The sequence below is a fragment of the Mirounga leonina genome, unplaced genomic scaffold (genome assembly GCF_011800145.1).
Source record: "Mirounga leonina isolate KUSES-001 unplaced genomic scaffold, KU_Mleo_1.0 Mir_151, whole genome shotgun sequence".
NCBI classification, from domain to species: domain Eukaryota; kingdom Metazoa; phylum Chordata; class Mammalia; order Carnivora; family Phocidae; genus Mirounga; species Mirounga leonina.
In genome coordinates, this window is record NW_023270377.1 from 92,290,135 (window position 1) to 92,306,331 (window position 16,197).

Below are 16,197 nucleotides of genomic sequence, written 5' to 3' on the forward strand. Positions count from 1 at the left end.
GATAGATAGATAGACAGATAGATAGATAGAAACAAAGAATGATTGGATAGAATGATTATTATATTTTGTTCCAAAAAGCTTTATGGAAAGGTTTAGGATCCCAGGTTCTTTTGTAAAATTGTACTGGTTAAAGTATTAAATTGGGGTTGCCCTCTTTTCCTGGTATTATAGCCCATCTGATTTACTGTGAAATGGGCTGCTTATAAAACTCATTGTTAAAAAATTAGATGTATTAGAAGTGCTAGATTTTCTGTCTACATTCATAAGGGAATAAAAGTTGCAGGACACAAAATCAGTGTATGGAAATCTGTTGCACTCCTATACACTAATAATGAAGCAGCAGAAAGTGAAATTAGGAAAACAGTCTCATTTATAATTGCACCAAAAACAATAAAATATCTAGGAGTAAACTTAACCAAAGAGGTGAAAGACCTGTACTCTGAAAACCAAAAAACAATGATGAAGAAACTGAGGACAACACAAAGAAATGGAAAGACATTCTCTGCTCATGGATTAGAAGAACAAATGTTGTTAAAATGTCTAACTACCCAAAGGAATCCACAGATTTAATGCAACCCCTATCAAAATACCAACTGCACAGAGCTAGAACAAACAGTCCTAAAATTTGTATGGACCATAAAAGACCTCAAATAGCCAAAGCAAACTGATAGTTACCAGAGCAGAGGTGGGTTGGGGGTATGGGGGACATAGGGAATGGGGATTAAGAGTGCACTCATCATGATGAGAACAAAAATTAAATGAAATGAGAAAAAAAAAAAAAAGAAACATGCCTAGAAATAAGAAAGTAATACTTCCAGTAGTTCACCCAAACCTACTTTGGAAGTGAAATTATTACTTTCTATGGAAAAATTTTGGCATGGGGCTCAGTGAAAATGTCCAACATACTGACATTATAGTATGGAACTACTGTTCTTCCTCTGAAGGCTGTCTTCTGCTGGATTTGAAAATATTTACTACCAGATTTGAAAATATTTTTTCAGACTGATAAAATCCTTTCTAAATTAAGAACCATGGGCAAGGGGGAAGGGATAGCAGAAGATAAATTTTTAGCCTTTCTTTTGTGAGGGTGGGTGGGAGGTGAATAAACAGTGCATATTCTCTTTTACTTTTGCACTTTCCTTTCCTCTTGTAAGATATTTTAAGGGATAAAAGATAAATCAACTATCACAGATAAATTAATAATAAACAATGTAAGGTGAGCAAGATAAATGCACAAAAACAAGAGAAGCAGAGAAGATATCGATTGGAGAATGGGCAAATAAAATGTGATATATCCATACAATGGAATGTTATTTGGCAATAAAATAAAATTAAATACTGATACATGCTACAACATGGATTGAAAACATTTGCTAATAAAGAGGCCAGTCACAAAAGATTACATTGTATTATTCATTTTATGTGAAATGTCCAGAATAGTCCAATTCATAGGAACAGAAAGTCAATTAGTGTTTGTCTCAGGCTAAGGTATGATGGCTAAGAGGTAAAGGGTTTCTTCTTAGGATAATGAAAATACTCTATAACTGACTATGGAGATGGATGCACAACTCTGTGAATACACTAAAAGCCATTGAACTGTACACTGTAAATGGGCGAATTTCATGGTATATGAATTATATCCCAATAAAGGTGTTGTGTTTTGGGGGGGTTTGTGTTTGTTTCTATAAAGAACCCAGCTTCTTCTGTCTTTTGCTTTGGCCATGGTAGTTCGCTTCTTGTCCTTACTGGCTTCAGTAGTACGAGATGGCTGCTGCAATTCCTTATAGCAAGTACAGACCATGATGTCCAAAGCAAGAAAAGCCAAGATGGCTGCTGCAGTTCCGCATACCAAGTACAGACCATAATGTCCAAAGCAAGAAAAAGCCTTCCCTTTGTCAGTGAAGATTTTTTTGGAAGGCCCCTGCAGACTTCTTCCACTTCTTATTAGTCAATATCACTTACAGGGAGAATAGAAGTGCTAGGCTTGTTGATTAAAAAAGTCCTGAAGATCTTTCCTTAAAGCATATGGCCACTCCATATGTAAATAAAACTGCATTTGCTCTGGAGCCTGAGGACTTCAGAATTTAAGGAGGAGCTTCCTTTATGTTCACACTCCCTCAACTGGAATTCGTAGCAGCTAAACAAAACAATCGTTCCAATACTTATTAAAATGGTAAGGAAGACTTCATTCAAGATCATTGCAAAGGAGTCAACTCTATTACAGTTGTGGAGAGAGGTCGCTCAACTCTGAATACAACAAGAACCAGTGGGGATTTATAGCCACTGAGCTGGATCAGGGAGGGGAGTCACTGGATGCAAAATTACTAAGAGGAGACATTAAGGGCAGGGGGATTCTTGCTCAAGGTAGCCCAGGGACTTAGACATCGTTAAGTGGGGGATGAGGAACTTAATCAGATATTAAGGGTTGATCAGGTAGCAAAGGTAGGGGCTTTCTTAACAAACTGACTCTGCAGGATTCTTGCTGAGACTGGGCTGTGTAGGCCTGGCCAGAACAGGCTGAGGCCTAGTCAAGAGGGCCTGGGGAAACCTAATATTTAGTCGAGGAGAGAGTCTGTGTCATAGTGCACGTTTGATGTTTTTTTCATTCATTATTTCTCCCTTTTATCATTTGATTAAAAGCTGACAATTTATATCAAGTAAGTTTTATCAGGTCTTAATGCAGTTTAGGTTTTTCTTTAATTTTTATTTCAAAAAGTATGATGTACACATACTCACTAAAAAAAAAAAAATTTAAGAAATAAATTTAACACATATTCTCTTCATTTTCTGCATTTCTTTAAATGAGATGTAGTGTCTAGTCTTTGTTATGTAATTTAGAGCTTGGACTAACAGTTTCAGTAAGGTAAGATTGTGAACACAAAAATTTTTTAAACTTTTACAAAACCTGAACTAGCTTAACCAAAATGCTGATCAGGACCTGCCATTCCACATAATTTGTTTAAGATAGTTTGAAAGCAAATCCTGCTCAGATAACTTAAAATATGACAATGCAGTGACAGTTTTAATCAGAATAAAATCAGAACAATTAACTTGTATAGTACATTTTAAAATGCACTCCTTTGCAGTCCCATTTTAAGAACCTAAGAAAAATCCTTAAGTTTATTTGTTACATAGATATTTGGTTCTCTTTCTCGCAGGAAGCAAGGTCACAGTGGTGGTTAAGTTACCAGGCTAATCCCAAGAGACTGTTTAGCCCATTATATAATTGAACTTTATAATATTAATATTAACCATAAGCCTTTCTAAACCAGTGATTAGAAAGAGTGGGGAACAGGAGGCTTGGGCTTTGACATCAGCAGCTTCTGGTTGTAATGAGGAAGGGGTGATATCAGTGGAGGGGACTCTGGCAGAAATAGTTTTCTCTTCAGGCAGGGAATGCAACTGAGACTGGGAGTACAGTGGTTGTATAATTTGTAAGTCTGCAATGGATGGTAAATGAATGTACCTTAAAAATACTCCAACTTGACATGTGTTTTTTGAAAGACTTATCACAGTAAATACAGCTCTTTAGTCAAACAAGCAGTTTATTAAAGTGGTTCAGTTACCATAGCAACGTATCTGGAATTTATAGCTCCTTATTTTGAGAGGACTTCATTTCACTCTCTGAGGCACTGAAATCCAAGGCTAAAGTTCTTAATGGCCTCCAGTCTCATTGCATGATGAATTTCTGTTGTTTGGAAAATTTATACATATAAAATGTAACTTGCAAAATCAGTCCTATGACTTCATAGTGGTGTGCGTTAATTTTAAATAGGTACTTTTCAATTTGGAAATGCCCCTCTTTAAAATTTTTTTTATTATTACCAAAGCTACATATGATCATAGTTTAATGAGGAAAAACAGCTATTTCAAAAAATAAGTCTTCTAAAGTTATTCCCCAGAGGCAACCATTTTCTGTTCTTTTAGCTGTTTTGTTTTTTCAGTATTTACTTCAAATCCCTCAGCAACATGTTTATATTGCTTCTTGGTTTGTATTACTGCTTGCTTTGTGATTTTAGCTGTCATCAATTATTTGAGTCTCTGCGTATTTGAAAATGGCTTTATTCTACTTTTATAATTGATTTTTAATTTGGCTGGGTATAAATTCTTAGTTAGAAATAATTTTCTTTAGAATTACTAGTACTGATGTTGAGAAATCCAATGCACTTCAAAGCTTTTATTCTATTTTAATTCCTTTCTTCCACTCCCTGGAAGCTTATAGAATTATTTCTTTGTCCCCAGTGTTCTAAAATTTCATGATGATGGACCTTGCTCTAGGTCCATTTTCATCCATTGTGAAGGATCCTCAGAGGACCTATTCCATTTTCCATTTTGGAAACTCATGCCCTTAAGTTCTGTGAAACTTTTTTTATTTCTCTGATTATTTTCTTTCTCTGTTTTCTCTGTTGTTTCTAGAAACTTTATTATTTATGCATTGCCCTCTTGGCTTGGTCCTCTAATTTTCTTGTACTTTTATATTTACTCTATTATTTTTCATCTACTTCCTGGAAGATTTTTTCAGCTTCACAACCGTAAATTTTTCATTTCTGCTATTATGCTTTTAATTTCCAAGAGTACTTCCCTCCCTTTCTTCTTTAATCATTCCTTTTTTGGAGCATCCTGTTGCTTTATAAATGTTATCTCTTCTAGTTACACTGTCTCGAAACTCTGTACATGGATATGGCTTGGAGACTATGGCCTTCAGTAAAGGGTAATCTGGCTGGATGTCTTATGGAGGAACCCTCAATATCAGAATCTTTAGTCTTTTCTCCCTGGCTTGTCTGATTCCCTAGAAAATAATCATTTTATATGATTCTGCTGTCCTGTGTAGAGGCATAAGCCTCTTTATCTTTTGGGTGACATGGGAGGATAAGAAGGCTGAGAGAGAAGGCAGAGCTCAGCATTTATTATGTAACTTTTATTTAATCTCTCTGATATTGTAGAATAGTCTGCCATCAATGTGGGATTCCTTTATCCAGATACCTCTGTTTTACCCTCTCCAGAAAATAAACCTCTTGCTTTCTGCGAGAGTAGGTTGGAGAAGTACTCTATCATGTGGAACAGGTACAGAGAGGATATAGATCAGTGTTGCACATAATCAACTACTTAAATATTCTTTGACCAATCCTCCTATTGTAGCCACACACCCCTCACTTCCCCTTGCATCATTTCCTAAGCCTTTTTTACATTACCACATTCTAACCCACATGCTTCTCAACTTTCCATATTGCCACCTTAGGAGCTGTCAGGTTGGCTAATCAATTACTAAACTAATTTTTAGTTTCCAAAGTTTTCTTTCTGTTTCTTTTTTAAGATTTATTTATTAGAGAGAAAATGCTCACACACACAAGTTGGGGGGGAGGGGTACAGGGAGAGAATCTCAAGCAGATTCTCCGCTGAGCATAGAGCCCTCCGAGGGTCTCCATCTCATGATGCTGAGATCATGACCTGAGCCAAAATCAAGAGTCACTGCTGAACTAACTGAGCCACCCAGGCGCCCCTAATTTCCGAAGTTTTGTTGCTATTGATCCCTTTCCAGTTCTTTGTTTCTGTACGCCTTACTATACAGCATTGAGGGGGAGTCTAGGTCAAATATGTTCAGCCTACTCTCCTTTCCCTAAGTTTCTAAATAATTAGTTTTTAACAGTTAAGAGAATATATTCATGTTTTAGATTTAATTGATGCTTTAAATTTAATTCCTATTTAATTCATCTCATATTCTCTTTCTTAATAGGAAAAGTCTTTTTAATCTGAGCTTTCTTTATTTTCTCCTTTCTACTTCACAGTTTCTTCATACATCCTCCTGTGTTCTCAGACCTCCCTCCTATTCTCTGCATCCCACCACTCCAGCCTCTTCTACAAACTTCTCCATCCTGGAAACAAGTTAAATCCCCTCACTTTCCATTTCTCTTAGCCTGTCTACACATTAAATGGCCTGTTTTTAAACCTATGGAAGTTTCTTAGTTAAGAAACTGAATTAATCAACTTTCCTTAATCCTTAAGCTCCAGTCCCAGCTTTCTTATTTTTTAATTTTCTCTTTAAAAAAAAAAAAAAGTTATTCATCCATTTCCACTTAGTCTTTTATATGAGCTTTTTTGAAAATTACTTTCTTTTTTTATATTTTATTTTATTATGTTAGTCACCATACAATACATCATTAGTTTTTGATGTAATGATTCACTAGTCATTGTTTTCATATAACACCCAGTGCTCCATGCAGTACGTGCCCTCCTTAATACCCATCACTGGGCTAACCCATCCCCCTACCCCCGTCCGCTCTAAAATCCTCAGATTGTTTCTCAGAGTCCAGTCTCTCATGGTTCATCTCTCCCTCTGATTCCCCCCCTTCATTTTTCCCTTCCTTCTCCTAATGTCCTCCATGCTATTCCTTCTGTTCCACAAATAAGTGAAACCATATGATAATTGACTTTCTCTGCTTGACTTATTTCACTTAACATAATCTCCTGCAGTCCCATCCATGTTGATGTAAAAGTTGGGTAGTCATCCTTTCTGATGGCTGAGTAATATTCCATTGTATATATGGACCACACCTTCTTTATCCATTCATCTATTGAAGGGCATCTGGGCTCTTTCCACAGTTTGGCTATTGCGGACATTGCTGCTATAAACATTGGGGTGCATATGGCCCTTCTTTTCTTTGCAAACAAAACTACCAACCCCTTTTTGGCCACAGCCTAATTGACTGCCTATTTTCCATTGAAACCTTTTCTTCTCATTCTTGTCTTGTTCTTGTTTTACTTCTCAGAATTAATGGGATTTGTTTTTTCCCCTCTTGTGTCTGTTTTTCCCTTTTCCCCTTAGATGTGGGCCTCTATTTCCCTAGGTTACCTAGGGAACAAAGCAGGAAAGTTCACAAAAATTTTTGACTTTTGAAGTTTTTCTTCTTTGTTAAAGTGATGTGATTTTTTAATAAAGATTTATATGCCATTAATAAGGTTTAACTTTTAATATTTAGGCAGGTGCTGTAAAGGACTATATTAAGATGATGCTTCAGAATGATTCACTTAAATTTCTGGTTTTTGCTCATCATTTAAGCATGCTCCAAGCTTGCACAGAAGCAGTCATAGAAAACAAGGTATGTTATCATTTTTCTGTAAAATACTTTTTAGCATGCAGGTTGTTAATAGACTAAACATCAATTGTAGTCTTGTAATTGAGGGTTCTTTTGGCCTTATTTAAATGATGATATATTAATTATTATTAGATTTTTTCTTGCAAATTATACTAATATTATTATTATGTTGATGATAAACTATTAAACTTTTTCTTCTATTCCAGGCTTATAATTTTCCACCAATCTAATTATCTGGATTGATTAAAATATGCTGACTTGATAGGCTATATTGTGAATTCCATTATTGTTATTGGATATACCATTTGAGACTGGTGTAGGCAATTAAAAATTAGAATTTTTATTTACCTGCAAGTCAGTTTTAGAATATGGTGATGTCAAGGGGAAACAGAATGAATTCAGCCAATGTTAGTACCCAGCTGCAGGTACTAATATCATATCGTATCTTTAAAATGCCTCTTGAGGAAGAGTTAAATTAACCTTAGAAATATTTTTTTAATGATTGGGCAATAAAATTAGATTCATAATATTTTCTTATTTTGATTCCATTAAGCTTAAAACTTTAAAACTACTGGGATCTATTCTAAGTATAGCAGTCATTCTCCCCAGTTCTGCTTTACTGATGTGTTTAGAATCCCGTTTAACATCAGTAACAGTTAAAAATGGTAGACAGTCATGGGTTGGAGGTGAATCTCTCCCAAACTCTCCCTAGCCTGACAATGTGTGTTTTCTTTAGAAAGACTGTTGGAAGATTTTATAATCTCCCTTATTGGATATTAGATGGCTCACTGAGCAATGTGTATCTGTTTGTGAAGACATAGAAAGTTAATATGGGACATTCTATTTAATGATTAACTTGACTATTTCCTTATGAAAGTGAATATTGGTATGTCTCAACTATATAAGGCTATGTTTTCCATAGAAGTGCATATATAAATGAGACTAGGTGAAATTCATGACTTAATACTGAATTTTAGAAAGTTGAGTAATGAGTTCTTTTTAGTTACTCTAACACACACTGATTGCTCCCTTTTTCTAACCCAAATCATTCCTAGAAGACAGCACTGTTGAGTTTAGCACTTAATGTTTCCCTACTTTTTAAAAATGTGTGTGAGTGTCTTGGTTCCCCAACTCAATGGAGGTGCCTTATCACATATTTCTGTTAAGTTTAGGAATGTGAAAAAAATGAATTCAAATGGTACACCAAAAAAGATATTTTCCCAGTTAATATTGGGATATTTCAGAAGTCAATGCACTACTCTTCATGAATCCGTAATAACGTGGGTAAAATCCTCTTTCTCCCTTTTTCCCTGTCTGGCTTTATTTTTACTTTGGAATCAGTGAACCTGAAACTTTAAAGTTAGTTTGATCTATCATTTAAAGTTTACATGTGAATTTATACAGAATTTTACTGAAGACATTAGCTTAATTCAGTGACGATTTATGGAGCTCCTGTTATATACAAGGCATTGCACTTGGCATTGATGGTATGAGGATGAATTAGACATAAATCCTACCCTCAAGTAGATTAAAAGATTTAAAAATAGGGAATTGTTACAAGAAGTTATTAAGAAATTTGATTAAGATTCTTCTTATATAACATTTACTAACCTTTCATCGTAACCTATTTATATTTTGTTATTTGAAGCATAAAAATAAGGCATAAAACATAAAATGAGATGGGTGCATAGGGGTTTGTGCTAATTTTGCTATTTCCCTTGTTGATACTAGGCTCGCTACATTAGGATAGATGGAAGTGTTCCATCTTCAGAAAGAATACATCTAGTTAATCAGTTTCAAAAGGATCCTGATACTCGTGTGGCTATCCTAAGCATTCAGGCTGCTGGCCAGGTAAGAAATTCCATGTGTAAATTTGATAATGAAATGTCATTAAGATAATAAAAAGGTCATTAAGCATAATTATAACTTTACATCAAGATAAAGGTGTAATAAATATTCTACTTTGGAGAGTGCTAGAAAGTATAATAGAAGGAGACCTCAACACCTCTGACTCAAATCTTAAATTTTCAAGGAAAGAATTTCCTAGATGAATATAGTTAATTTGATGCTAATACCTTTCCAAGACCTTTTTTTTTTTCTAACTTTGAATTTGCATAGAATTTTCCTTTCATTTCTTATAGCACTTATACTTACTTGATTGGTTTCACCAGAGCCTGTGAAGTAAGGTGACCTCAGGGAAAAGAACTTTTTATGGAGCACCCCTGGTTTGACCCTTAGGATTGGGTTTGGCTGCAAGTAAATGAAAACCCAAATTAAGAATGACTCAAATACACAAAGTTTTACTCTTTCATGTAGACAGTCCAAGGTTAGCATGGTAGTTCCACAAAGTCCTTAGGGCTTAAGCGTCTCCTGGCTTTCTGCTTTACCACTCCTAGCAGGTATCTCTTTTTTAAGAGAGCTGCTAGAGTTCCTCCATCATATCTGTGATCCAGGCAGCTGACTGGAGAAAGGCATGCTGCATCTCATTCACCTGCAGTTAGCCCTATGGTTACAACTAACTTCAAGGGAAGCTGGGAAAAATAGCCTTTATTTTGTCTAGTCACACTAAAAGTCAGGTGTTATGTTACAAAGAAATAAGAACTGAATAGCTCTTATGGAAGACAATGACAGTCTCTGCCTCACTGTGTAAGGGGGATCCTTCTGGACTTTTTTTTCCACTAACATTCTACAATATTTTGATGTAAATATCTAAGCCAGGATATTTAACATAGAGAAAAGTGATTGAACATATTTTCTGTGCATCCAACCTGATATACAGCATATCTCTAGACTCTGGAATCTGAACCAGGGCCTAAGATCTGCTTTTAGCCAGCCAATTGATGTCTATAAAATTGATTATAGAGAGAAGCTCCATGAGGATAAAGAAGTTCTAGAACTTACCAGGAGTTCTTACCAAAAGGAGGATTATCTCAATACTTCCCTCATGTTGGATTAAACCTCTAGTAGTCTAAGTTTTATATCTGTTAGAATATTCCAGCCAGAGAGAATGTCATCAAAAAGAGCTTAAAATTAGAAATGGAACACTCCTAGCATGGGGGAAGAAAAGTAGAAGGAAGCCAGGCAGGAGGATCTGGGAATGGCTTGATAAAAGACTTTCTGAAGTTAAGACTGTATAGGGCACCCATATTTTATTCAAAGCTGTATTCCTGAGGACCTGGTATAATTCAAAACGCATATACTTGAACACTAGTATGTTCATAGGAATAAAGGAAAGTAGAAAGGGCTTTGTTCTTGGGGCATGTGAATCTTCCACTGTAGTTTAGTAGTATGTTAGAGGGATGTGGGTCTTGCCAGCATATTTCCCTTTTATTCTTGTATGGTCATATGATGCTTCTAACATACTTAAAGGTTTTCATCCCTCTTGAAATCCTACTTGTTATTTTCCAGCATCATCTCTAATATTTTGTGGTGTTTCCTGTCCTAAATAGCAGCACAGTTTAGCTTGATGGTTGTTGGGCTTACCATGTTTTTATCACTTCTAACTTCTGTTCCAAAGTGATGGATCTTTACTGAATTTTTCAGCTTGAGAACTTATGCCACCATTTAATGAATGCTGGTATGATGTCGTTATGTGATATAAAAATATTTTAAGTTAAAGTAATATAAAAATAACAGCACAGCAGTCACAAAAGTCATTCACTGATGGAAGTTCCAGGGCATGTGAACACCAGCGTGGATTAGATGATTCTTTCAAAGGATGATAGGTATTTCTTTCAACCACATAACATCATTTATTACTGTGTGGCAATAGCTTAAGCATGGCTCACATTTCACCCAGCCTTTCAACTTTAAAATCGTCTATTTTGGGAGACATTCTTAATTTGAGATTTGCATTTTTCGCATAGTGATTATACAACAAGACTTAGTTAATACTTACTAATGTCAAACTATTTCAAACTGATGTAAAATGCAATTGCACAAAATAGTCAATTGTGTTATATATATATTGAGATAAAAGCCGTGAACTTAAGAGTGTTTGAGATGTAACATGAGAAATTTCATAGGAAAAGAACAGTGTGACTGGAAACATGATTTTCTTGCTTTATAGAGCAACACTATGAATTAAATGAATAGAGGAAGTCGTTGCTCTCTGCCTAGTTGCTATGGATACCATGTGTTAGAAATTATATTATCATTTATAATGTATTGTATTAGATTTTCCAGTGGTAATGTGAATCCAGTCCTCATCAGAGGATAAAGTGATTTTGTTTATATATATACCCATCAAACTGACTTTTGAAATATTGAAATACCTTTTAAATGTGTTTTTTGTAGTTTACCTGGCCATTTGCAATAAGCGGTCTTCATTTGCCTTTCATGAATTAAATTTTCTTAATTTGGCTTAAAACGAAAGATTGATTTATTTTTAAGTCCTTTAGCTTTCTCTTGTTCATTTAACATGTTCAGAAAGACTTTGTTATATCTGGCTGTATGTTACATTCTCAGTTTATTTGCATCTCAATTTCTTCACTTTATTTTGCTTAGGGTTTGACATTTACTGCTGCAACTCATGTTGTATTTGCTGAGTTGTATTGGGACCCTGGACATATAAAACAAGCAGAAGACCGGGCTCACCGAATTGGACAGTGCAGTTCTGTGAATATTCACTACCTTGTTGCAAATGGGACTCTGGACACCCTTATGTGGGGGATGTTGAATCGAAAGGTAAAGCTTCAATTCAAACCAGGTTACCAACTCATTCATTATGTAGAGCCTACGTAAGTTAAGAGACTGAGTTGTAGTGTTTTCAGGCAAAGGATATTCAAGTACACTAAGATAGTGGTGTTAATAGGGACCAAGGTTAGAAAAGTCTTCAGCTGGTAGTACCTTACTTATCCTTACTGGGAGAGACGTGCATTTACATGTGTTCTTCCTGTCTTCCAAGGCCTTCATCTACCATTTTAGAGGCCAGAAAAAGATGAGCTAGCAAGGAACCTTAACAGTGTCAAACCCCAAGTCCTTTGTGTAAGCTAAGAATAAACCCTTACACAGAAGGATTGAGTTCTGGCTAATTTTGGACAGAGGACAGCCTGTACCTGGACCCCAGAAAGGGTAGGAGGGATGTCGCTTGTTCTATCCACTCAACTGTCCCTTCTCCTCCCCAACCTGGAGGGGTATTCATAGAAAGGATTTGACTAATTGTTCGAGGATGTTTTTCAAGCCCTGAATATATATATTCAAAATGGCCAATCATGTGGGTTCAGTTTCAAAGTTTATAAATATAAGAATAAAAGTTTTTATGAGAAAAGAAAATAGTATAACTTCTCTGGTTAGACATTTACCTCATTAAGTATAGGAATCACCGACTTGGTAATTTGGTTGTAATTTTGAAAAATTTTATTACTAAGGTCCATGACAGGTTGAAACACTAAGAGTTTCTTTAGTGAATTGCTTGTGGTTTAAATGCAAAATCAGGTCACTGCTTAGTAAGTATCAGCTGTGAGAGAACTTTTGTAAAATTCATATGCTTCTTCATCTTACAGACACAAGTTACAGGGAGCACATTGAATGGTAGGAAGGAACAACTTCAGGCTGAGGAAGGTGATAAGGAAAAATGGGATTTCCTGCAGTTTGCTGAAGCTTGGAGTCCAAATGAAAGCTGTGAAGAGCTCAGGAATGAAATTTTGTTCACTCACGTAAGATTATATGACAAATTCTTTTCTTTTTTAATTTTTAATATCCTAAAACTATAACTTTATCATATATTTTTTAAATAGCAAATTTTAATTGTGCTGTTAAAAGGAGCTTCCACATAAAGCTGGAAAACCTCTTAGAGCCACCAGATGACATTACAAGGAGGCTGCACCAGTGGCTTGTATCTTCCAACAGTTAATGCCAGTGTTCACTGTTCTCCTTAGAAAAGGAAGCTCAATAGAATCCAGCCTTCAGAAGAAAGCGTAGATGGCTGTGTGTCCAATCCAGAGGACAGGGGAAAATGTATTAAATTTACCACAAAGTGTAACACAGACAGGTCACAGACTCTCTAAAGATATTGGCATTACAGGGCGCCTGGGTGGCTCAGTTGGTTAAGCGACTGCCTTCGGCTCAGGTCATGATCCTGGAGTCCTGGGATCGAGTCCCGCATCAGGCTCCCTGCTCGGCAGGGAGTCTGCTTCTCCCTCTGACCCTCCTCCCTCTCATGCTCTCTGTCTCTCATTCTCTCTGTCTCAAATAAATAAATAAAATCTAAAAAAAAAAAAGATATTGGCATTACAATGTCCAAAGTGTATAAGAATTTATACAATTTAATTAGTAAAATACAAGCCAACAGAAAAATAGGCCAAGAATGTGAACATTAGAGGACACCTGAATAGCCAAGAAGCATGGAAGGAAGCTCTTCCTCACCAAATTAAGGCAAACTGTAAAGGCACATTTTTCCCTTGACAAGTATTAAGTAATCTGTGGTGTGGTACTTTGAGATTATGTGGCTGTCCTGTGTCCAAAACTTTTCATCCGATGGACTTAGCATTCACTCTGATCTTTGTCTGAATCAGTTTTAAAATAGTGGTTTTTCTAATTCTATCTTTGCTTCTATATTTATTAGCTGGCATTTTTCTGTAAAGATGAACTTTATTTTTCCTTATTTAAAAAAAAATATCACTAGAACTTGGGGATTCTGTTACTATTAATGTATTATAATTCCTCACTTTTTTCCTTTGTTTTTCTTAAGATCTGGCTTATAGAGGCACCTTTCTTTCTTTTCTTTCTTTTTTTAAAGCAAGTCCCTACATTGCTCTGAGTGCTTTCTAGCTTTCTGATAAACAATTTGAGACTGACCTTGTGTTTTCTTTGCCCCAGACCTGGAACCAGCATTTCTTTAAGGAGTCCTGATTCCTTTAACTGGGGAATGATACTTAGAAATCAGGATTTTTTTTTTATTGCTCTGGATATCATTACTTCTGAGCTATTTTCAGTGTATAGAGTGATTTATACACATATACATTTTTGCGTGGATAGGTTAATATGTATATATGTGTATATGTGTGCATTTTTAGTTCGTAAGCTCACTCTAATACTCCAGTTCAACTTCAGCACCACCAGGTTCTTCTTCACCTTCTCCTTATATCTATGCAAAAATAAGTATTTATGTTTCCCTTATCCAACAGTAAGAACTCTGGTTCCTGACATCATCATCATATTTGCTCAGTGGCTCTGTCCTTCCATATATGCAAAATACTTGTAAAATAACTACACTAATACCATATTTTACACCTACTAGATTGGCAACAATGAAAATACTTGACATACCAAAAATGTTAGGAACATTTCATATACCAAACTCTTCATATACTGCTGGGTAGGAGTATAAATTGTAACTCCTTTGAAGAGCAGTTAGGCAGTATCTGGTAAAGTGGGAAATGCCTTCCAACCAAACCATTCCATTTCTAGGAATATATTCTTACCCATGGGTATAAGGATACATGTACAAGGATGTTTATTGAATCAGTTTCTGGAATGCCAAAGATTGGAAACAACGAAAATACTCATCAGTAGGAGATGGACTACTTAAATTGTCTTAAGAAGGGCGCCTGGGTGGCTCAGTTGGTTAAGTGTCTGCCTTCAGCTCAGGTCATGATCCTGGGGTCCCGGGATCCAGCCCTGCATTGGGCTCCCTACTCAGTGGGGAGCCTGCTTTTCCCTCTCCCTCTCCCTCTCCCCTCTGCTCATGCTTGTGCTCTCTCTCAATAAATAAATCTTAAAAAATAAAAAAATTTTAAAAATAGTAATAAGATACCATTTAGAAGTTAACATGAATAAATTAGATTTATATGTTTTAACATGATCAGATTTTGAAAGCATAATGTTATTTTTAAAATGCATAGCACATACACACAAATAATATTAGGTATTTTATGAATATATATGTATATTTAATCAAATATATAAACATAGATTGGAAGAACACATATTAAACTTGTAATATTGATTTTGTCTGGAAGGAGAATGGGTCTGGGGAAGAGTAAAAAATTTAATAGCAACTTCAATAGAACTATTTTATTTTTAAAAAGAATAGGAAGTAAACCTTACAGTATTAGTATTTGTAAATCTTGAATGGTGGGTATGTCTCTGTATAATAACAAATACTATCACAGGCCATATATAACTGAATAAGAAATTATACATTAGAAAAGCTTATAGTCATTCAGACTGTCTGGGGTTTTTTTCCCCTAACCCTTTTGGTGCAATCTGGTGTGAGAGTTAGGGAGAGTTTTTATTTTTTTTTAATTTGAGTATAGTTGACACACAGTGTTAGAGGTGTACAAAATACAGTTTTAGGTTTACAAAACAGTGATTTGAAAACTTTATGCATTATGCTATGTTCTCCACAAGTGTAGCTATCTGTCCCCGTGCATTTCTGTTATAGTATCATTGACTATTTTCTTTATGCTGTGCCTTTTATTCTTGTGACTTATTCATTCCATATAGGGGGGTTTAATTTTACTTTTTGAAAGAATTGATCATATAGGAATAAAATTAAAGTCTACAAAGTTTAGTTCCATAGGAAGAAACAATGTTTTTTATGTGAAATCTTACTAAATTTTTTAGGTATCTTATTTAGAGCTAGTACTTTTCTTTTTTTTTAGGATACTAGAATGCCATTCTGTCAAATATTGCTAAAAAAAAAAGAAATGGATTACTTCTAAGACTTTTTTCTTTTGTTTAACAAACTACTTTCCTGGGGCGCCTGGGTGGCTCAGTCGGTTAAGCGTCTGCCTTCAGCTCAGGTCATGATCCCAGAGTCCTGGGATCGAGCTCTGCATGGGGCTTTCTGCTCGGTGGGAAGCCTGCTTCTCTCTCTCCCACTCCCCCTGCTTATGTTCCATCTCTCTCTCTCTCTCTCTAATACATAAATAAAATCTTAAAAAAATAAAATAAAAAAAGACTTTCCTTTTGGTGGTGTTTATAATTTTGGTCTATAAAAAAATCAATAGGTATTTAAAATCCTAGGTATTTTAAAAATACATAACTAAAATTATGATTTGTAGCTGTTTGTTCTCTAAAACTTTCTAATTATAGAATTATGTTTCAGGGTTCATTTTTAGGATAGTATTAAGAATTTGAAATGCGGGGCACCTGGGTG

The 16,197-nt window shown here is 35.4% G+C and overlaps 1 protein-coding gene across 1 annotated transcript in view; it reads left to right on the forward strand.

The window, feature by feature from the left end:
• ZRANB3 (zinc finger RANBP2-type containing 3) overlaps positions 1 to 16,197 on the forward strand; it is a 303,113-nt gene that overhangs the window by 230,133 nt on the left and 56,783 nt on the right. Inside the window, exons 9-12 of the mRNA XM_035008146.1 lie at positions 6,978 to 7,097; positions 8,826 to 8,945; positions 11,601 to 11,780; positions 12,599 to 12,751. Of these exons, the coding sequence (XP_034864037.1) occupies positions 6,978 to 7,097; positions 8,826 to 8,945; positions 11,601 to 11,780; positions 12,599 to 12,751 (573 nt within the window). The remainder of the gene's footprint in view (positions 1 to 6,977; positions 7,098 to 8,825; positions 8,946 to 11,600; positions 11,781 to 12,598; positions 12,752 to 16,197) is intronic.